Source organism: Oryzias latipes, chromosome 21 (assembly GCF_002234675.1).
Source record: "Oryzias latipes chromosome 21, ASM223467v1".
NCBI lineage: Eukaryota > Metazoa > Chordata > Actinopteri > Beloniformes > Adrianichthyidae > Oryzias > Oryzias latipes.
In genome coordinates this window covers 16801087-16824422 of record NC_019879.2, presented here as the reverse complement: position 1 = coordinate 16824422, position 23336 = coordinate 16801087, and the positions used below count along the sequence as shown (strand labels likewise).

Below are 23336 nucleotides of genomic sequence, written 5' to 3'. Positions count from 1 at the left end.
ACTTCCACATATCTGCCTTCAGAAATGCTCCCGCCCTACATCCCTGACATTTCTACGTCTGCTTGCCTGGATTTAGTGTCTTATTCCAGGCATTAACTGGAAAACCTAATCAAATTCCAAGTTGTCATGGTTACTCCTCGTAATATATTAAAAAGTTGCTGCAGATTTGACAGCAATAATTCCTTTAGGAGATGCAGCATCCACAGCAAAACTTTTCAAGAGAAATAAGTAAAAAAAAGCATTTAAGGTTATAAAATCTAACTAATTTTTATATCAAAGTAAATGAGAAGATTATACAAATGTTACGTTATATGAAATTTGCATCCATTAAAATATAATCTACATCACCTTCATTGTGGCCACTAATCTGTTAATCTCTTTGTACAAGTGGATTCATAATTGAGCAAGTAGGAAGATTTTCTGGTTTCCCGGCATCCCCGTCCAAGTATGGCGCTCTTTATGGAAGATGGATGGAAGAACTCTTTACGCAAGAAACTGCATTATTCATAAACGCATGTGCACGTCTTTGGAGAAGTATGTCATGCATCTTTATTTCACAACATTCCCGTCTCTCCCTCTTTTGTGCTCATTCTCTCAGATATCTTTTCTCTCTTGTGCGTTCATTTACAGACATGCATGCGCCTTCACTCTATAGTTTGAGCACATACACTTTAATACACTCAGCCTGCGAGGCGTGGGAGCACCAAGGCCTAATGTAGGTCACAGCATTGGCCCAGAGGTATTCTGCTCTCCTCACAGTCATTTAGAGATATTTATGCACAATCTTTTAATACACAAAGTCACATTTTAAACAGCAAAACTGATAAAATCATTTTACATGATCAAATAATGTCAGGATTTTTTGGATTTAGTTGCAAAGAGGTTGTCTTAAGTGTCTTTCAAAAGCCCTCTCAAAAGAAAAACCCATTAGCTATGTAAATTCATTTTTCAATATAGCTGCAACAACAAAGCCGTAACTACCTATTATTAAATTGTGGCAGATCCCATGGAAGATCACCACCTTATTACCCATTTCATTTAATCCATTAATTCAATTTGTCCCGTGGGATCAATTGAAGTGTTTTGGAATTTGAGCGCACTCCTTAAACCAAACCATTTTGTGGTTTCTTTAGTTTGAACATGTGCATTTTGCAGGAATAAAGACACATTTTAAACTGCATGCTGCAAAATTTAGCGCAGTTTTGCTGCAGAGGCGCCGTTAGATGCCTTTGATATGAGCTATCGTGACAGCGCATCATCCGGGAGACGACTCTCCATAGAACAGAACAGAAATGGAGCTTATTTCTCTGTGCTCTTCAGCCTTCTATAAATATTCCAAAGCTCTATGTTCTCAGTCTCCCTCTTCTTCTTTTTTTCCTTTTGCTGTTTTCTCTGTTCCCACCCTCCCTCCCTATTTCTCTCTTGTTTTCCCTTTTTGTCCATTTTTTCCATGCACAGTGCCTCCCACGTCTTCCTCCAGCCCTCCGCCTTTCTGTCATGTGATGTAAAGAAATGTTTGTTCTGTTGGTTTACAATAAAGCACCAACTGTCTGCCAAAAACTATAACATGTCTCATCCTTTTTTGGGTATTACATTTCAGGTTCAATATTTACTTCTTCAATTCTAGCAGGAATTTTTGATTAGACTGCAAATTCATCACAAACAGCAGTCAACCAATAGGATCAATCACAGCCATCAACCTTGTTAGTGGCTCAGCATCTATGCTGCTATTGATTTAAAATATCTGTCTTTAATTTCTAAGCCCAATTTGCATCCTTCCTAACCTATCTGTGTGAGAAGTGAGCATGCCACCTATGAAGTCAGCAGTCCCCAACCCCCACCCTGAACACATGTTTAACATCCTCTGGGCACGGGCGGCACAGAGCACCGAGACACAGCTGAGAATTAAAGAGAGAGAGCGTCCAGTGAAGTGGAAATTTGTGTGAGCATCAGAAAAGGACAGAAATAGAGCGATAAAGCAGTGAATTAAGCAGAGGCAGGCAGAGGGGGAGGAGGAGAAATTGAGACAGTCTTTGAGTGAGGCGGTGATGCTGCATGCAGGCGAGATCCTCTCAGGGTGAAAGCTTCCGTCGTGTTTTGGACGTGGATTTGCTCCCATCTGAGTCTTGGTGGAATTCTTTGCATCCGGTTACACATCTGCAGACAGAGGATGGGAATGTGGCTGGACGTGAGGATCCATCTTGGCCTGTGATTTCTGCATCCTTCCCTATGAGGATGCCTCTAACAACACTGACCCAGATTGTGGAATAGTGGTCGTTTGCCGAGCTCCGCTCCTCCTCTGATCTACCAATGTGAAAGTGTGCGACGGATCCCTGCAGAGACCTCTCCGCCTGCTGACTCTGCTGATATTTGTCTCCGTGGATACACAGGGTAAGGATCTACACATTCAGATGGTGATTTTTTTGTCACATGCATGCTTGTTTATTAAGACACACAAGATGTTTCTCACAGTCATAGCAGACTGAATATAAACTGGGTGCCATGTTGATTGCAAGCCCCATGCACAATATTTATACATAATGTATGGCCTGGGGTTGTCATTATATGCAACAAGTCACTATGCTCCCTCTAAAGTGTTGCTAAAGCAGGCTAAGACTGCACAGATAGAGAAGACCTGGATAAATAATTCAAGTATCCTGGTTTGTGAAAGCTCTTGGCTTCTTTCTCTTTAGGAGCAATGCGGGCTAATTCAACTCGGAAGACAAATGCTTCACTCCATTCTGATAATCCAGAGTGTAAAATCTGCCTCTTTTCAGTCTCACTGGATAAGATCTGGTCAACACAGAGTAGAATTTTAGTCATCATTTCATAAAGTGGGAGCGAAAAGGGTGACTCAGGGATTAGAGGCTAAAAAAAGAAAGATTGAATAATATGTTTAAATTGGTGATGGCTGACTTTAATCTTATTTAAAAAAAAATGTATCCAATAAACTCTACCCCATTATTTTATTCAACCATAGGATCAACCTAAACTTTGATCTTAATGACCTGTAGTAGAAGAGTTTAAAGATTTTTAGAAACATTAAATGAAACTAATGTAAACATTTGTTTTGGTCCAGTTTATTTGCTTTCGGATATTCTTGCATCCTTTCAAACGTTCTAATTTTGAGTCAAATCATAAACTGTTCTGAAAAACAATACTAAAGATCAAGTCTGAATTTGATTTCTTTGTTGTAGTTTGTCTTTAAAATATTTTCCATATTTTTTGCATTTTCCTTCAAAGTGAAGTTTTATATATTTTTTAAAGCCTTTTTTATAGTGTTTTTGGACATAAACTTTGTTTGGAGGGTGGGTCACAGTGGGCGATTATTAGGTTATTGATGTTTTTTTATGCTGTCATGAATAATCTCTGTCTACTTCCATCAGCATGTTTTATTGCAGCTCCTCCCCTGGAACTAGGTGTCAGTACTTTACAGAGACACACAAGACAAACAAAACCCAACACTTAACTGTCATTTGTAGACAAAAAAGACGAGTTTTGGTCATGTTGGGGGAAAAAAGGAGAGAAGAAAAGAAGCTTAGAGAAAGATGAAGAGCATACAGATTTCACTCAGAGAATGTGTCTACATAAATGCTTCTGAACAAAGAAATACTTGAGAAACATAAATATTACATTTGTAAAATCAATTTATCTAGCACATACTGTGCAGACAAAATAAATCTTAATAAAATCAACATTTGGTGTTGCTACCTTTTGATTTCAAGCAAGCATCAATTCTAGGTACATATGCACCAAGACAGTGATTTTGGATTATTTTTAGGTGTATTATCATTCAGTCATACCAAACAGGTGCTAATGATCATCAACGTTACATGGAAGTTGAAACCCAGTTGTATAGGAGACTTAAAACTGGATGACAAACAGCCAAACTCTGCTACCAAATCGTAGTTCCACTCTATCAGCAAGATCTCTTTCAGCCAGGGATTTTATAGGCAGACTGGGGTTTTTGGATGAGATGACCAAGCTTTTTTAAGAAAGCACAAAGAAACAGGCAAAATGCGGTGGTCGACCAAGGAAACTTAATGCAGGAGATCAAAGACATGTCACCCTCAATACCCTTTGAAATTAGAAGATGTCCGATAGTGGCATCAGTTCAGAACTTGCAGAAACCAGTTGGAACTAGGTACACGGATTTACTGTCCAGAGAAATCTGTCCAGAACTGGTCTTTATGGAAGAGTTGCTGGCAAAAAGCCAAAATCTCTGATGTGAGAAAGGGAATAGCACCTCAAATATGCTTGAAAACATGGAAATTGGGGTGCAGAAAAACGGCAGCAGGTGTTCTGGATTGATGAGTCAAAGTCTTACATTTTTGGTTGTAGGACAAGGAAGATTGTTGGACAAGGAGCTGAAGAACGGTACCATGAGTGTCTGAAGGTTCCAGTGAAGCATTGTGGACGTTCTTGAACTTTTGAGGCTGTGGAGGATTACTGGAGGTGCTTTTGAGGATTAACGGTGTTATCACTACTGAGAATTACAGGCAGATACTTGACTGTCATCCAGTACCATCAGGGGGACGTTTCATTGGCTCCAAGTTTATTCAGCAGACCCCAAAAACACAGTCAAAGTAATCTATCTTCCGCTTAAAGAAGAGCAAGAAGTACTGGAGCTGATAAAAATGGCTCCCACAGAGTCCTGATCTCAACATCATGTGCTGTGTCTGAGATAGCATGAAGAGACAAAAGGATGTGAGAAAGTCCCACAGATGTGAGGATGCAGATAAGAATCCTTCACACTAGAAATGACCTAATAGTCTCAAATAACTCCTCTCTAGGTTGAGTAATCGTTCAAGGATGCGCTGAATGTGGGTTTTGAACACACTTTTAGTAAATGGTGTTCACACGGGTCTGTCACTACCTAATTCTAGTGGATGTACACTGATCAAATATAGCAATGCAACACTTTTGTTATTGCTCCCATTTTTTATGGTATGAACTCAAAGACGTGAAACATTTTCCACATGCACAAAATAACCAGTTATCTGAAATATTGTTCACAAATCTGTCTAAATCTGTGATAGTGAGCACTTCTCCTTTGCCAAGGCAATCCATCCCACCTCACAGGTGTGCCATATCAAGATCCTGATTGGATGCATTATCATTGCAAAGGTGTGCCTTAGACTGGCCACAAGAAAAGGCCACTCTGAAATCTTCAGTTTTGTTTTATTGAGGGGGTCAGGGGACTCAGACAACCAGTCAGTGTCTGGTGTGACCACCATTTGCCTCATGAAGTGCGACACATCTCCTTTGCATAGAGTTGATCAGGTTGTCTATTGTGGCCTGTGGAATGTTGGTCCACTCTTCTTCAATGGCTGTGTGAAGTTGCTGGATATTGGCAGGAACTGGAACACGCTGTCGTATACGCCGATCCAGAGCATCCCAAACATGCTCAATGGGTGACATGTCCGGCGAGTATGCTGGCCATGCAAGAACTGGGATGTTTTCAGCTTCAGAGAATTGTGTACAGATCCTTGCAACATAGGGCTTTGCATTATCATGCTGCAACATGAAGTGCTGTTGTTGGATGTACGGCACAACAATGGGCCCCAGGATCTCGTCACGGTATCTCTGTGCATTCAAAATGCCATCAATGAAATGCACCTGTGTTCTTCGCCCATAACATATGCCTGCCCATACCATAAACCCACCACCACCATGGGCTACTCGATCCACAACATTGACATCAGAAAACCGCTCACCCACACGACGCCACACACGCTGTCTGCCATCTGCCCTGAACAGTGTAAACCGGGATTCATCCGTGAAGAGAACACCTCTCCAACGTGCCAGACGCCATCGCATGTGAGCATTTGCCCACTCAAGTCGGTTACGACGACCAACTGGAGTGAGGTCGAGACCTCGATGAGGACGACGAGCATGCAGATGAGCTTCCCTGAGACGGTTTCTGACAGTTTGTGCAGAAATTCTGTGGTTATGCAAACCGATTGTTTCAGCAGCTGTCCAAGTGCCTGGTCTCAGACGATCTTGGAGGTGGACATGCTGGATGTGGAGGTCTTGGGCTGGTGTGGTTACACGTGGTCTGCGGTTGTGCTGCCAAATTCTCGGAAACGCCTTTGGAGACGGCTTATGGTGGAGAAATGGACATTCAATTCCCTAGCAACAGCTCTGGTGGACATTCCTGCTATCAGCATGCCAATTGCACGCTCCCTCAAAACTTGCGACATTTGTGGCATTGTCCTGTGTGATACAACTGAAGATTTCAGAGTGGCCTTTTCTTGTGGCCAGTCTAAGGCACACCTGTGCAATAATCGTGCTGTCTAATCAGCATCTTGATAGATGGATGGATGGATGGATGGATGGATGGATGGATGGATGGATGGATGGATGGATGGATGGATGGATCGAACGATAGATAGTTCAATTAAAGATTACTTTTGAACAGAGACAGAACTTTTTTACTCAAGAGAGTAGAGACCGTTGCAGTTACATCCTGGTAACTTGGGGAGCAGAAACTGTCTTTACAAGTGCTTCATAAAAAAGTAAGGTCATTGTTCTTCCTTTTATAATCTTTATTCCCTTGCACTTTCTTGAACAGTGAAAAGAACAAAGTACAAATCACAAAAAATAATTTTTAAAGGCATAAACACGACAAGAACATGGTCCAAGATTAAAGTGCTGCAGTGCTTCCAAGTTCTAAATCCAAAAGGAATATGCCAATAAAAAGACACGGCAGCTCCCAAAATGCTTCTAACCAATAGGGGACCAGAACAACCGCATGAACAAAGAATGATAAGCACATGCATGAATTAAATTTCTTCCAAATGGCTCCAACACCCAGAGACAAGACATAACTCCCAGATCTAAAATGTTGCTGCTGGAAGGGTTTCAAGCAACTGTCAAAAATGATTTTCCTTGCCCATTTTTAATGAACTCCAGTTAGATTTGAGATGATCAAAAAAGTCAGATTAGAGATAATCAAAAATTGTCTCAATTGTGTAAAAGCAAACCAATGCTTTACTTGCCTAGGCACTTTTGCTAGATTGCGTAACCATTGTTATAGATTAATGGTAAACATTAGAATAAAGGAGACTTTGTGATTGGACTCTTAAAGTCCCACTCCAATAATCTTTTAATCTATTTTTAAAAGTGTTCCCAGTGGTCTTTTAATTATGATTAAGCTATTTTTAACCAAAATCAAAAAAACTTGTGTTGTTTTCTAGGACATAGTTTCTCCAGAGCAGCAGAAGCTCATCACAAATTTGCCTCTGAATTGTGGGCGGGAGTGTTGGCGCATAAGTAAGCCTCAGCTGATATCCCATCATTCTTTTGTTTACATGCTCTCCTGCTAGGTTATAGCCCCTCATAACCCCAACCTAATATTATTGGTGCAACAAAAAGGGTGACCAATATCGGAGCAATCCAGCTGTACAGTGTTTATCCAGATACCAGCTCAAATGAGCAAAATAAAGACGTACATGGATCTATTTGTCTGCAAGTGGATGCATCAGAATGGAGCAGAGTAGGGAGCTGGTGTCCCGCCAATTGTAGGCCCTACATCACAACTACAAGCATTTTTAAACTGCATTTGAAAATGAAGTTTGAAATAAATAAATAAATGCTAATAATTCATCATCTGTTGAAAGCCTAACCACTTTGCAGGTTAACTGTACATTACGAGGATTCAGGAAGATGAGTGGGTATACATTTTCTATCTATAGACATGTCATTTTATGTTAGCCCGGTTAATATCAGATTTTTTTAACATTAAAGTATTCTTTTTGTCTTAACGTCAATGCAGATCCTACCTATCTGCTGGATGGAAAAACTCCAATCCAAAGAGTGAACAGAGAAGTGATTCAAGACAGTGACGAGGCAAATGTGGCAGCTGTGAATTTACTGTGACTAAACTAAAAATGAACAATTAGGCTCTGTCCCTGATGGCATCAGCATCCACACAGACTGGACTGCCACACTGATTACTGCACTTACTGTTGCTTTCTAAGGGGAGGGGGGGTTGTTACATTTTATTGTCTGGTTTAAGCCGTACTTTCAAAATCAGACTACCGTAGTCTGTAATCCAAGCATTTGAACGCTTTCTTCACCCTCTAAAGCAGGAAGACAGCAAAAAAGCAAACAAAATTAAAGTCAAATATTGAGACGCAGTTGGCTGACCTCGTGATATTTGAAGTGGAAATGCAGTAGCTCTGGGCAAGTGGGAACACATTGTCTTCATATTTGATAATGCATCTGATTGCGATCTTAGAACACTGAATTATCCAGCCACATGAAAGAGGTCAGGGTCCTGATAGAAAAAAAACTATCATTGGAGAAAAGCAGCAAATTAGGAGTAGCCAGGATTTCTGAAATTTTCTACTGATCTAACTCTGTAGGTACAAATAGCATAATAACCAAGACAACCAAAGCAATATATGAGGCAATACTTCATCTAAATTGTGCTAGTTTTCTTTTGTTTTTCTCCACAGCAGCACACAGGACAAAACAGATACAATTCATAGTTCATCATGCAGACCAACAATGCACAGAAAAATACCTTTTGGCATTACTTAACTGCTACCAGTGTACTCCCCTCACTGAGATATAAGAAAGTAGCTATTATCATTTGAAGTTATAAAGGAAAGCTTTAACACTTGCTGTGAATTTGACTGTGAACTTCACAGTAAAGCTCAGTAAATCCCTCTGCCTACCCTGCAGTCTCCTCCACAAATTCAACTCTCTAGACAAAAGTTCATGAACAAAAGCAAAAATCACAAGGTGCAGAGACAATGTTCACATCTTTTAGGTGCTAAATGCTGAGTGTGAGCTGTCAGATCAAAACAAAAATTGTGCCAAAAGCAAAGTGATAGTATGATTGTCGACATATTCAGTTCTCCAGCCTCCTGCAGGTTCTGCCTCTGCATATCATTGTTTCTTTTAAGACTTTTAACAGCTTAGTCTCTAACATATATTGATTGTTTTGTGTAAGAAACAATTATAATCTTTAGTGTATCCTGTAATTTATTTTTACCTTTCAATTAACCTGCCTGCAAATTACTATTGCATTTCCCAGAAATTCCATTGCATTGTTGGATATCAGGATACTGTTAGAACACAGGTTTCCAGGTATTTCTCATCTTTAAAAAGTAATAAGAATAGATCTATTTATGAAATTTATATCTTGAAGTTTATTGGCATTTTTGATGAAGTCAAAAATGGAATAAGTAAAGTGGAAAAAATAGAAATAAAAAAAGCTATAAAAAATCCTTGTAGACTGTTTTCTTTGGCTTCATATTTGCAGCTGGGAACAACAGAGAAGTGTGAACATTAAAGAGTTGGAGCCGCAGCATCAAGGGCGCATGGAAAATATCTTTGGCTAAAAATATCTCAGCCCAAAACTATTTGTGGAATTAAAGAAGAAAAGGATGCATAAAATCTGCATTTTTAGCTGATAAATTAAAACCCTCATAAATGTTGTCCTGGATGAGACGGATTCGTGACTTGCAATTCCCAGCACTGATATTTGATATTATGTTTTGGACATTCAAGTTATTCATGAATAAAAACAAATATTCAGAGTCCTTTCTAGATTTTGAAAACTAGCAAAGTTAGCATCATTACTTATTTAGTAAAGAGATTGAATTTTGGACTATTTTTGACACATTTAGGAACCAAAAGATGCTCCTATCTAAAAAAAAGGTTGTTGTTTTTTCAATTTCTTATTACTATTCTTAAAGCAACTGAGAATCTGGATTTTTAATACATAATCTTAAAAAAAGTGGAATTGTTTGCAAACTTGCAATCTACAAATGGGCCTGGGTTCCTATGGGTTGAAAATATATTTGAGATAACATGTTAGCTAGGGTAAAAAGTACATGTACTTAAATAAAATCATTACTATAATTCTTAAAGCCCTTTACCCAATTACAAACACATTTTTTCATTTTGTGTTTGCAAAGTGCTACAATTCCTAAAACTATTTTGAATTTGTTTTCTTTAAAGTTTAGAAGCAGAAATAAAACTCCTTTTAGCAAATATAAATAAATGCAACCATCAGAGGATAACGATACAAAAAAAACCTAAATGAACTATTCTGCATTTTCACAGTAGTTTAAAGGCGGGTGGTAATCAGTTTAATTGCAGTCCAATTTTGTGTGCAAATCGTGTTTTCATTTAAGCTAAATTTATTATATATACAGTACTACATAATATTGACATTTAGTCATTAATTCAAAGAAAAGTTCAGGTTGTCTCATAGAACTAATTCAATGTCAAAAATGACTGAGTTTTTGGTCATTGCCTCCTCTTGTCCTCGATTCTATTGCTCAAAGATTGCTATTGATATAGATCCCACACAAAACCCTTTGGTTTCCTGACGTGTGCTGAGTAACACGAGGTCTTAGTCCTGCTATTTATTCTGAGCAGCTCAGAAGAGTCACAGGACTGGCTAAAGGCTGCATCAGCAGGATTGTGATTTCAGGGAAAAACATGCACTCTCTTGATCTCCAGGGGGCAAAATCTCTGAGGCTGTGCTCTAAATTCACTCCAACATCAATGCTACAGAGTGAGCTGCTGCCTTGATGAAATGAGCCTTCCACCCACCCAAAAGGAAGACATGTAATTATCCAATTTACACTCCAGAGCTTTCCTCTTGAAGAAGCACCCTCCCTTCTAAACACACAAGCTGTGATGTTTATCAAATGTCAAGCTGTTCCAATGACAGTGATGAAGGAAAATGACAGTGTGACATCTGTCATTCAATTGGTGATTAAGTCCCATAGAAGCACCGATGGTTCCGATAACATTCATGCAACTACACCTAATTTAGTCTTAACAGATAGATTGCTGATGTTAAATATTTTACTTTTATATATGGATCGAGAGGTAGCTAATCAGAACATTTCATCATTTCCTGTTTGACTGGGAAATGCTGAGTTTAAAGCAAAGACGCGTTTGACTGAGAAAATTAAAAACATTTGAAATCCAAGCTAGTGTGAAGTCAACTTTGTGACATCTTAAAGCCTCACAATCTAAACCTGATGCATGTTTACCACAATCACTACAAAGGATATTTTCCACAGCCAAGTCTAAAGATGAGGGTTTTCTTCCTTGTATGTGTTCAGCCTTTAGTTGAAATTACAGAAAGTGTAACCCTCAAAAATGAAAACATTCCTTCTCTTATCACATTAAAATGAAAACCCTGATGGCAAACAGGAGAGTTTAATTGCCCAAGTCAAAGTCTTGACCTTAAAACTAACAGTTGGAATGGAAGACTTATCACCAGTACTTCTTTAAAACAACTTGTTAGGAAAAAATACCAGCCAGTTGGTGTTTATGCATTCCCACAAATGAAACAGTTGTCAAATGACCTTTTATGTTTTAAACACTCAATGATGTCCTTGAGCAAAAAACATACAAAAAACAAATGAACATTGTTCACAAACCCCAACCAAACTCAAGTTTTTACGCTTTCATGTCGTATATTGCAAATTCTTAATAAACCACAAAATCCAGGACTCCACTTAATTTAGCATCGCCTTAAATAATAAAGAATGCTATTTTTTATATAATTGAAAATAAGGTCAGGCATGAAAGGTTTAAGGCAAGTCGCCATCTTGGGCATCGAATCTGCTACATGATATGCAATGTGTCCTGTGGCACAACTTATATCACTGAAATGCTCAAAAGTTTTGATTTTTGTTTTTTATTTTTTTAGATTGGATTCTTGCATGGGTTATTTGGGGAAAAAACCCTCCTTCCACACAGTTCATCTATATTAATGGTGCCAAACATGTACTTGGTTTTTGCTGTTGCAAAATAGGAAGACCCATAATTAACATAACTTTGAATGATTTAGTAGTTTCATGTTACCTGATGCAAGAGAAATATATGTTTCTTTTGAAAGAGTTATCCATTGTACTATAGAGGCGTAACGATTCAATTTAACTACAATTCGATTCATATCATAATTGCTGGTTGATGATATGATTCATAGTCATGTTGAACGATTCAATTCAATCCGATTCACTGACTTAAAATCGATCCAGGACATCTTTAGCCAAAAACATTCGCTAACGCTTTCTTTTACAGTACTTACAGTGTACTTAAGTGGTACTTACATGGTACTTATTGTGTAACTACTGATAAATACCTGGTACTGAACAGTGCAGTTGAGGTTTCCAGATTCCTTGTGTTTCTTGCAAGATAATAAAGTGTAAATTAAATGTGTACAAACAAACAAGTAAACAAGAATTTATTGCAAATGCATTCACATTTTAGCTTCATTAAGTTCACCCGACAGTTGTTTTTTTAAATCAAAATAATACAAAGGCAACATTGTTATAACATTCTTCCACACTTTCTGGTCACTGAACTGATCATTTTTTGCTGCCATCACAACGTGTGTTATCCACTGTAATGTACTTTTTTACATTCTAGTAAAATAAATCTACTGTGCCTCAATCCAAGTGGTATTTTCCTAGATTAGCAGGCCTCAGACAGATAGATCTGGTTAGATTCTAGGTTTATATCAGTTTATCGATTCAATCGATTAATCATTACACCCCTAGTATTAATATATACGATAATCAATGAAGTCATCTGAACCAGTAACATTGACTCTGACGTCAGAAAAAATATTTAAACAATATTACCATGTAAAGATGTTCAGGTTTACAAGTAAGACAAAAACATGTTCCTGAATGAGTAAAACGTGGCCATCTGGGATTAGAAGAACAGACGTCTTCTCACAACTACTCAAAGATTACTTGAATATGACTGAACTTTATTTGTCTGACAGGGATAAATTCACTCAATATGACAGTTAAAAGAAGAGAAAAAAAATTACAAACTACAGATCGTCAAAAACAAAAAACTAACAAGCAAATAAACAAACAAACAAACAAAAAAATAAATAAATGTGATGACCTGGTCAGACAGGAGTTGTTCAGGAACTTCTCAGCCCCTTCAATCGGGTGCGGTGGGTGACAGCACATGTGCATGATAGGTAGGTTTAGGGTAAGGGTTAGACTCTGTATGATTATGACTTTCTCATAACCAGTTACATTTGTTTTGAAGTGGATTCATGACATCTGGATTTAAACTCTTCTAAACTTTTTACCACTCATCCAAGTGACTTCATCAGACAGATGCCATGACTCAAATTCAGCACAACGCCACCTGGATAGACCAGACCAGAACTGTAGTTGACCATCTGTGGTTGTTTAATCCCGGTCAATCTGTATGTTCATCATCTTCATTCATCATCGGTCCTCTTAGGGTCTTGTTTATCTCTGTAAGAGTAAACCGGTCACATTTTAGGAAGCTGCACAAAGATTTGCTAGTTTGGTTCTAAGGAAAATAAATTGTTGTCTTTGGGAAAGTACTGCATTAGATTAGGAAGTTTTTATCTACTATGGGTGCGGAATAAATTATTGTGTGTAATGCTTGCTAGATTCTCTTTAGTTTTCTGAGTCTTGCTTGGATAAAAGATTGAAACAAAGCCCTCTAATGAATAATTGGCCTGGGTTCATAACTGCTGCTTTTGTCTTCTGGTGGGATGTTGCTTAAAGAACTGCGCGTTACTGTGTATCAAAGGATTCTGGGAGTACAAGGATGCCCATTTACATTTGCCAGTCTCTGCGTTAATGCAGTCCGTTTGTATGTTTTTAATGTTTTGTTAACCACAACATTTATTCACCACTTGATCCAGTAAAAATCCCCACAATAGGAATTCACGAGTTTAAGAACAGCATTGTCCACTGTTGACTGTATGACAAGAGAGCATTTCACTGACTTTACAAACCACCCTTTTGTAGAATCTTCCATCCTGCACTCTTGCTTAGCACAAAGATTCACATAGAAATGGAAATTCTACCATTTTGTACTAGGTTTTAACCATATGTACGACACTTGTAAACTCTTCACATTTTTAAGCCACTTTTTACTGATTATAGAGTAACAAGATTTTGAGAAATGTGATTTTTTTCCGTAAACCTTGTCATGAACATCTGCAATATTGCAAAAAACATCACAGGAAATGATGACAATCAAAGAACGCCATCTATTGGCCATTTGTTAGAAAACAATCAATGTTTTTGAACTAGAATTTGAAGTTTTGAATTTAAGACTGAAAATACTTTCAACACCTTATGCATGTATGAAATACAACTTTAAAATACTACTTTAACAAAAAATGTTTTTTTAAATTTCACATTAAAATTATGAGATGATATCTTTCCTACTTTGACTTTCCTGCACAAGGGTATAGTTTCAAAGGCCATGCATATGTAGGCATAGGCGAACTGAACATTTTGAAATTGTCTTTTTTACAAAGTGTTCTTTTTTTCTATTGTTGGTTTATATGACTCATAAAATAAATATTTGGCTTTAATTTTTTTGTTAAGGACTCAGCATGTGTATGATTCTTCTCAATAGTTTTTCTTTTTGGTTTTAACCCTTGTGCTATCCTAGGCACTTTAACATTGGGAGTTGGGTCATCTAGACCCACTAGACAGTGCGCTGGACCTTTTTTCTTCAATGATTTGTGATCTTCACTGGAAATGAAAATCATGTTTTTGGGGGGTTTCAACATGTTCTTATAGAGTTTTTCTAATGATTGAGGACATACCTCAATTTTTTCAATTTTTGTATACAAATGGATCAGAAGAAGATAAAAACCAGCTGTTTGAAAATGCTCTAAGTTATGATGCAGCAAGTGAAATGGTTGGGCCACAAACTCTCAGCAAATGTGAGCCAAATTTTTGATGAACTACTGCTGCTCTGCAAAAACTATGTCGTTTTTGATTTTGGCAAATAAAAACCAAAAAACAACCTGCATATTCCTTAGTAAAAGACGACAGTGAATTACTTTACAATAGATAAAAAAAATTAGTTGGAGTGGAGTTGGAGATTTGTAAAGCTTTCATGTGATTTCTTTTAAAGCTTGACATCATCATCATCATCATCAGCCTGTCACGCCACTGCTGGCGGGTGGCCTCCACATCTTACTCCACTCATCACGGTTTTGGGCACTCTGGGTCCACGTGCTGCCTGCCTTCTGCTCGATGTCATCTCTCCATCTTTTCTTCGGTCTTCCCCTTCCTCTCTTCCTGTCCCACGGAGTCCATTCTGTTGTTTTCTTAGCCCATTCGTGGTTCTTCATTCGGGCTACATGTCCTGCCCACTTGCCTTTGGCTTCAATTCAACCACTTTCTCGATGACATCCTTCACCCCCTGTTCTTGATCTTAAGTCTTCGTTCCTGACCTTATCTCTCCTCGTAACACCCAGCATTGATCGTTCCATGCTCCTCTGGGTGATTGCTAGTTTCTCTCTTTGGTGGTTGATAAGTGACCATGTCTCAGCTCCATACGTCATTGATGGCAGTATGACAGTGTTCATGATCTTCCTCTTGAGACACATGGGCATTTTTTGATCTCTCAGAAACGTGCTGTACTGTCCGAATCTCTTCCAAGCTTGACATAAAAAACCTAATTTACAATATGTAGCAAAGTATGAACACTAAAGAAATGTATTTATTTGCTAATTTATTTTGCTTTTTTGTTACCTGAGAATGTGTAATTCAGTAATCTTAAAATACAATATACAATTGTTTATGGTCAATGACAGATTTTTCGTTAAGTATTTTGTAATAACACACTTTTACCACAAGATGGCAGTGTTTCTACATTGAAACAGTTGACGCTGCATTTTCCTCACTTGTCTTTGCGTGTGTACATCATGTTTTGCGTTTATAGCAAAAATCATTGCTCTTTATTCATTTTTTAACTTTTTACTATTAATCTCATATTTTCATATTTGTTTAAAAATTTAGGCAAAAATACCTTATAATAAAAGAACAAATTTTTAATTAATTTTAAAGATAAATTAACAGTTTAACAATATTTTTCTAAATTACATTTGCAGAGTTTAAATATGTAAAAGTTATTTTATATCTGTAAATTGATCAGATACGCTTCTTTTTTCTTCCTGCTGAAATATTCTGGTCACTGCTGTGTCTCTTTTAACTCCTGATGGCAGAGTGGAGCTCAGTTTTACTAGTTTTAAACATCTTAATAAAGTCTTTGCACAGTTTCTTTCAGTTTCATAATAATAATAATAGCATTTTTTTTAAATCATCATAGGTAAAACAAACAGAAACAAAGCGGGTCAAAAATGTTGTTGATCTCTGAACAGTCCCTACAAACAGATTTGTGTGGTGTCCTCATTACACCAGAACATCTACAAACCACAGTGTTAAAGATCTGACACAAAACAGTCAAAAAATATTTGTATTTGGTTAAAGCTTCTTATTTACTCATTCTAAATCGCTCCACTGATCTCAGTTCTTAGTTCGTGTCTGATTGAATGTCCTATAAATGTAGACCCTGTAACATAACTGGATATGTCCTTGCAGTTCCACAGTGCTCCGTGACATTGTTAGCCTGATACAGTGTGGCAGGTAAAGTGAGTCACAGCAAACCAGTTCTGTGGCTGGAGGCTAATATCAAAGCATTAAAACAACAAATTACACTAAAACAGATGAAATATACGCAGGTAAACCAATTTTTTCCTCTATTTTGTATTTACACTTTTTTAGGATCATATATGCAGTAGATATTTTTTGGTATAGTAAACAAAATATGGACTAGGGAAACAGTTAGGCACATGTTTCTTTAGCTATTGCTTTATATTATTGCTTTGAAGATCCAGAAATACATTTCTGCTCAGGGCTCATTTTAAATATCATGAACAGGGCTCGACCGCAGTCGACTTGGGGTCAAATACCAAAAGTATTTTATAAGAAATGAATGAGAAGACTCCATTTGGCAATGGAATATGTAGGAATATTTTATTTGGCGGTATTAATCTCCTTTTTTAATTCCACTTGTTTCTGATGTCAGTCGAGTCCATGTTTCGCCTCTGGCTCTGCTCTAAACTCTGTGGCTCCTCTGAGAGTCGGCAGCTTCCCTTTTTATGAGCCTCATTTGTAGTAAGAGAGGGCTGCTCAATATATGGATTATCCAACCTCAACCAACAGATCTGTTTTCCTTGACACCTCTGAAGTGATAAACAAGCAGCAGAGTAGCAGAATCTGTTGACATCAATTTAGAAAAACAGCTTGTGAGGAGGGGATGTAGTGCACAAGCCCAGATCTCTCCCAAACAAGTCAACAAGCAGTCATACTGTGCTTTTATAGACAGAGGGAGAACTCACTGGTGAAGAGACAAATCTTTTGAGTCTTCATCTGGATTAGTTTTTGGCAAGATTAACAAACTGTGCTTCCTCCTCTGCCCTTCAGCTACCCCACTGAGTCTGAGCCGTAAGCATAATCCTCAGCTGGAGCAAAACATCTGCGTGTGGAGAGAAGGGAGAGGGGGAAAAGTCTCAGCAGGGTGGACAGCAGATGGTGACACTGCAGCAGCACTTCTCCAGGTACTATCATCTCCACATGAATCAGACTGCAGAAACCAAAGTACTCGTACTGAGCTTATAATGGACTAATATGGATTGAAACCACTGAAGTTTAAACACATCTTTAACATCAGTTTGTGATGACAAGTGCAGCAAAAAATAAAATTTCTTTTCAAAATGTATTCCTATTTCTTTGATTATAATTGGAAATAGTATGATTTTAAGCTTAAATTAAAAACGAATAAATAAAATAAAGAACAGCATAAGGGTGCGTTGTTGCAGGTTTTTCCGTGTAGTGAAAAGAAATTTCCAAAATGTATACCTTCTGGAAAAAGATGAATGTATTTAGTCAAAAGTTTTGCCTCATCAAGCATTAAATAATCTTCCAAATAACTGAATCTAATTTGGATTTATTTAAATATTGTTATATATGGTAATAAAATTTCAGTGACATGTCAGACAATGAAATTTCTATTTTAGGACAATGAGTTAAATTATCAACTAGCATTTAGTCAATACTAGTAAGACTGAAGTTGAAACATGCAGGCAAATTGGTGCTATTTTGGACAATCATATACAGACTTGCTTTTTTTCTAAAGAAACATTCAGATCCCAAAATGCATGAGACAAAGAAACAAAGTGAAAAACGTAACAAAGAATGTTACAAAAGTAGAATGACAACAGAAAGGTAGACCTTGGTATCGGAGTAGAACTGTCTGAACTAAAACTCACATAAAACGAGCTAAATATGAAGAGAAGTATGACAGAGAAAATTCATGCATGACTCTCCATCCATTCATTCATTTTCTTAACCTGCTACATCTGTTCCGGGTTCACGGGGTTGCCAGAGCCCATCTCAGCAACTGCTGGACGAAGGTGTGAACATCCTGGACGGGTCACTAGTTTGTCGCAGGATACATGACCGATTGTCTTGAAAAGTGGTAAACAGCAGCAGTAACCCTTGTGCTAGGCACTTTAACGTTGGGAGTTGGGTCATCTAGACCCACTAGACCAGGGGTCGGGAACCTATGGCTCGGGAGCCATATTTGGCTCTTTTGATGGTCACATGTGGCTCGCAGACAAATCTTTAATTATACTTTTTTTTTCATTAGACCAGTCCTTCTCGGGCGCGATGCGATGCCAGAGGCGCGCAGTAGTAGCGGTGCTTAGAGAGAGAAATCTGCGCCAGCGCTATCAGTTACTATTATCTATAATTTCACAGAGTTTGTACCAACTGGAAACCTGTGAATTGCCGTGCCTAAAACTGCGCGCTCCCGTCTCTGAGAAAGAGCGCGCAGTTGCGGGGACGGGATGTGTGAGGAAGAAACCAGAGGGTGGGGGTGAGGGGACCAGCAGCAGGTGAAACGCGCAGGGATTGTAATAACATAAAACCCGCTGCCCGTCACTCACTGCAGCGTGTGAGTATATGTTTGGCTCCACGTCTGCATGTGAGCAGTCTTTGTCACATCTACAGAACATTCAGACCTACGATCACGTTTAAAGTCTCAACGCCTGCATGAAGCAGAAACTCACCACCTATCAACCAGACTAGACAATCAGCAGAACCACCACGAGAAATACTCATCATTTATTAGCAACAGCATAACAATGTTATTAAAAAGAATCCACAGACTTATTGTACTTTAAAAGTGTTGAATTTACATCAAATGCACACATTCATTTGTATATTTAGTTTTAAACATATTGTCGCGGACTGAGTTGGATGGCTGTTGGGCCGCGTTAAAAGTTCTGGAGTTCATGAACGCATCAAGCAGAGATCTGATTGGCTCTCAGTTCTGTCGCTCAGCCTGTTGTTAGGTAGTTTGGACCAATGGGGTTCAGCTGTGGGCCGAATAAGGGAAATGGGAGGGCTGACGGGGCAGGAGCGAATATAAAGTTGGGAGAAGCGCTCTTGTCTCTGCGGGAGAGATTGAGGAGTTGCTGAATTAATTGTACGGCGTTTGTTGCGGTCTGCAGTAACCAGAATAAAGAACCTTAAATGAGGTTAAGTCTCCATGCCTCAGTGTGGGAAAAAGACACTACATTATTGTATGGCTCTTTCGAAATTACATTTAAAAATATGTGGCGTTTATGGCTCTCTTGGCCAAAAAGGTTCCCGACCCCTGCACTTAGACAGTGCACTGAACCTTTTTTCTTCAGTGATTTGTGAACCTCACTGGTGTCCATGGATTACATGAAATCTTTCCACCTTTATCCACCTTTATCCACCATGGCAGGAATAACACGTCAAAGTAAGGGTGGGGTCATCTAAGATAGCACAAGTGTTAAAAACAAAAATTAAATCATATGCACTGATGTAATGACACAACAACCATCATGTGTGGCAAATAACTGCAGTCAGGTGTTTACATTCCATTGGTCAAAACTCTGACAAAAGGGGAGGAGCTAATATCAATTAGGAAGTCAAAAATTACTTTCCCAATATGAAAAAACAAAACAGGAAAGTAACATAGAGCTGAAAAAAAAATTAAATCACAACCTTTCGGTAATCTAATATAGAAAAGAAACAGTCTGAAATGAAAAAGGAAAAAGAAATTTAATCAACTGCAAAAAAAGAAAAAACAACAAGAAAACAGTGCAATGCTTCCAACAATTTCAGGTAGCATTTTGTTCTGGCTTTTACTCCTTAACACCCAAATGCAATATTCCATCCATCCAATCATCCATCTATTCAACCATCCATCTATGTTCAGAACGTTGAGGTGTTGCTGGAGCAGCAGTGTAAGGTGAAGGCGGGGCACACCTTGAACAGGTCACCAGTTTGTTGCAGGGAGACACACTCACATGCTCACCTAGGGGCAATTTAGAGATACAAATTATTCCATGAAGCTTGTTTATGGAATGTAGGAGGAAGCCGGAGCGCTCCAGCCCCTATAAAATTTCAGAATTTTCATTTGAAAGTTTATATGGGTCTTCACAAACCAGAGTTAAAGTTAATATGTTGACACTTTCATAAAATTTCTCCTAAATGTGAGATATTTTTACTTCACAAATGGGTTTTGTGTAACATGACCAGCAGTTTGTCATTCTTGCCCAAGAACATCAAATGATTCACCGTTTTTAATGGAAATTTTTACATTCATTTTTACACAATGAATTAATTAATTTATTTTTAACCCCTTAAATCTTGCTGATAAACTTGAACTAATGGTTTTTGCATATCACAAAAAGCAGACTGCCCTACTCTTGGCTGATTACCTGGTTCAGGTGTGTCCAGCCAATCAGAACATGCCAGAGCAGGGTATGTTGGAAAACATGCAGGAATGCGGCCCTCAGTGCCCACCTCTGGTCTAAATGGTTCTCCAGCTGTGGTTTGCTATAGTTTTCCTCTTTCTGACTGCTTGCTGCAACAGTAACTTACACTTCCTTACATTGCTAATGGTCTTATATAACCTTTGAGTAACACATGCAGCTTTTCTGACACGCTACTGGAGTTCCTTTTGACCTATTCCATCATCCCACCTACTGATTTTATTTTGGCCAGGCCTGCTTCGGGTCAGGGGATTTGGGGCAGAAACAAACCCAAATCCCTTCCGCTATGATCACAGTCAGCAGTGCCACTGGCTGCTCCACAAACTTTAAATAGGAGAAAAAGCTGCAGTGACAGTAAAAGTTCAAAATGTCATCTTTAAACAGAATATATTTTAAGTAGACAAGTGAGTCTGATAACTATTACAATGTCATAAATCTTCACTTCTAAATGAAAAACATCTAAAAGGATTGTTGTGGGATTATTGGATGTTTAAGAGTGTAAGTATTATTATTTACTGTGATACATTATGCATGTTTAAATTTAGGACAAACAACAGCTAATTGTTGAGCAAATGAGAAAAAAGAGCAGAGAAAGACAAAGGTGTTGAGTTTACAATCTAAATAGGATGTTTCCAAAGCCAGTGAGCATTTAGAAGTGATTTGACGGAGATCAAAACAAAACTGTAAGAAGCAAAGATATTTAATGTCCTTCTCCAATCATCTTTTGATATCTTTTCAAAGCGTTCCCATTGGTCTTATAACCCTTGTGCTATCCTAGGCACTTTACCATTGGGAGTTGGGTCATCTAGACCCACTAGACAGTGCACTGAACCTTTTTTCTTCAATGATTTGTGAACCTCACTGGTGTCCATGGATGACATGAAATCTTTCCACCTTTATCCACCTTTGTCATGGTAGGAATAACACGTCAATGTAAGGGTGGGGTCATCTAAGATAGCACAAGGGTTAAGTCTGTTACACTGTTTTAGCCAAAACCAAAATACTTGTGCCATGTTCTAAGACATAGTTTCTGCAGAGCGGCTGTAGTTCGTCAGGATTTCACTTCTTAGTTGTGGGTGGGACAGTTGGCACAAAGCAACCCCGCCCCACATCCGCTACTGTGCTGAGAGCTCTCTGTTTAGGCACAGCAGGAAGCTTGTATTTTCTACATCACAAATACAATCTTTTTCAAATGGATTTTTTTTCGTCTGCTCCTGATTCATGATTTGAACAAAGATTTCCTGCAATTTTTAGCTTGATTTTCTTAAAATGTGTCGTCCATCATGAGAAAAATGCTAAAAGAACACTAGATCCTAAACTTGCATTTAAGTAATGCAATGATTAATATTTTGGCATCTCAATTCTCTATGCATGCTGACCCTCATCCTTGTAAAATTCTGAAAATCATTTTTTGGAAATCAAAGGTTGTGTTTTTTTAAATGCATTCCTTGCGACTCTTTTTACTCAGCTGAACGCACCAAGGCAGGTCATCACAGGGAAAGTTTATTTGACGATGATCTTCGTGCAGTCTGTACAAAATTATAAGGTGTGAAAATGCTCTGTTAAGATTATCATCTTCACATTCCCTCTTTTTTGCGCCGTAGCTTTCAATTAGTGAACTGCATTACCGCATCCTGTGGACTGGAAAAAATCACAACTTACCCCAGACGCTGCTAGCTTCTCGGTAAATTTTGAGCCTTGTCATAAACTATCACACGAAAGGAAATTTAGTCAATGATCCAAATGTAAGCAAACGCAGAGCTCTATCATAAAAGTTCTCTATGCAAGACTGCAGTCTGAAGCCACTGACAAAATGACAGAGATGAGCTTTTAATGTGAACAGAGAGTAAACATAGTTTGTGTGAAGGAGGATTTACCCACTGCACTTCTCCTTGAAGTAAAAAAAAAACAAGTTTTAGTCTTTCTGCTTTTGTTTCATTGCTCCATCTCAATATTGTAGCAAATGCGTACACACATGACCTTGTTCTTCAGTATCAAGTGCAAACAGGATGTTTGAGAAGTTCAGATTGTTCACCATTGGGATTTAAAAATCAAAGAAATGAGTCCTAAGACTTTTTAACATAAAATAACTAAGATTTTGTATTTAAGGGCTGCAAAGCTCTTCCCATCACTCTATTCATTGTGTTTTATCATACAGCCCACAGCATGGTCCATCAGGATGTTCTTTTCTGTTTGTGTAGCTAAGTAACAAGGAAAGATGAATAGTATTTCATGCATGAACAAGATAGACCTATTCATTCGTGTTCTTAAGCTGCCTCTTGTGGAGAATAACAAAGGTCTGGTGGCCTATCTAGTGGTGTGCTTCATGGACAGGCCGCTGTACAGCTTGGGTCACGCAGAGACAAACAACTCTCATTCTGAAAGCAATTTTTCATTGCTATTTATTCGCAAATGCTTGAGTTCGACAACACTCCCATGGTGCTTAAATGAGCATGTGACCGCAAAATAGTCAGCACACTCGTTTGTTATTTGTGGTAAAATATTGTTTGAAATAAAAAAACATTCTGTTTTGTCATTTCTTATCGGATTCCTTGTCTAAAGTTTGCAGGGCTTTTGATGGTTCTCCACTGCTGTTCGTGTAATACATAACTTGGCATGATTTTGTGCAAACATTTCCAACTGTCAGTTGTTTTCAAACCCTAGGTATTTGACTGAA

The 23336-nt window shown here is 38.2% G+C and overlaps 1 protein-coding gene across 4 annotated transcripts in view; it reads left to right on the top strand.

Moving 5' to 3' along the window:
* The first annotated feature begins 1873 nt into the window (after positions 1-1873).
* Positions 1874-23336, top strand: part of LOC105356801 (nck-associated protein 5) — a 57404-nt gene continuing 35941 nt past the window's right edge. For 3 of the 4 annotated variants that reach the window (XM_011489610.3, XM_011489611.3, XM_020712916.2), the window contains exons 1-2: positions 1874-2391; positions 17274-17407. In XM_011489610.3, the coding sequence (XP_011487912.1) occupies positions 17379-17407 (29 nt within the window). In that variant the 5' untranslated portion in view covers positions 1874-2391; positions 17274-17378. The remainder of the gene's footprint in view (positions 2392-17273; positions 17408-23336) is intronic. The other variant, XM_011489609.3, reaches the window with a different exon arrangement.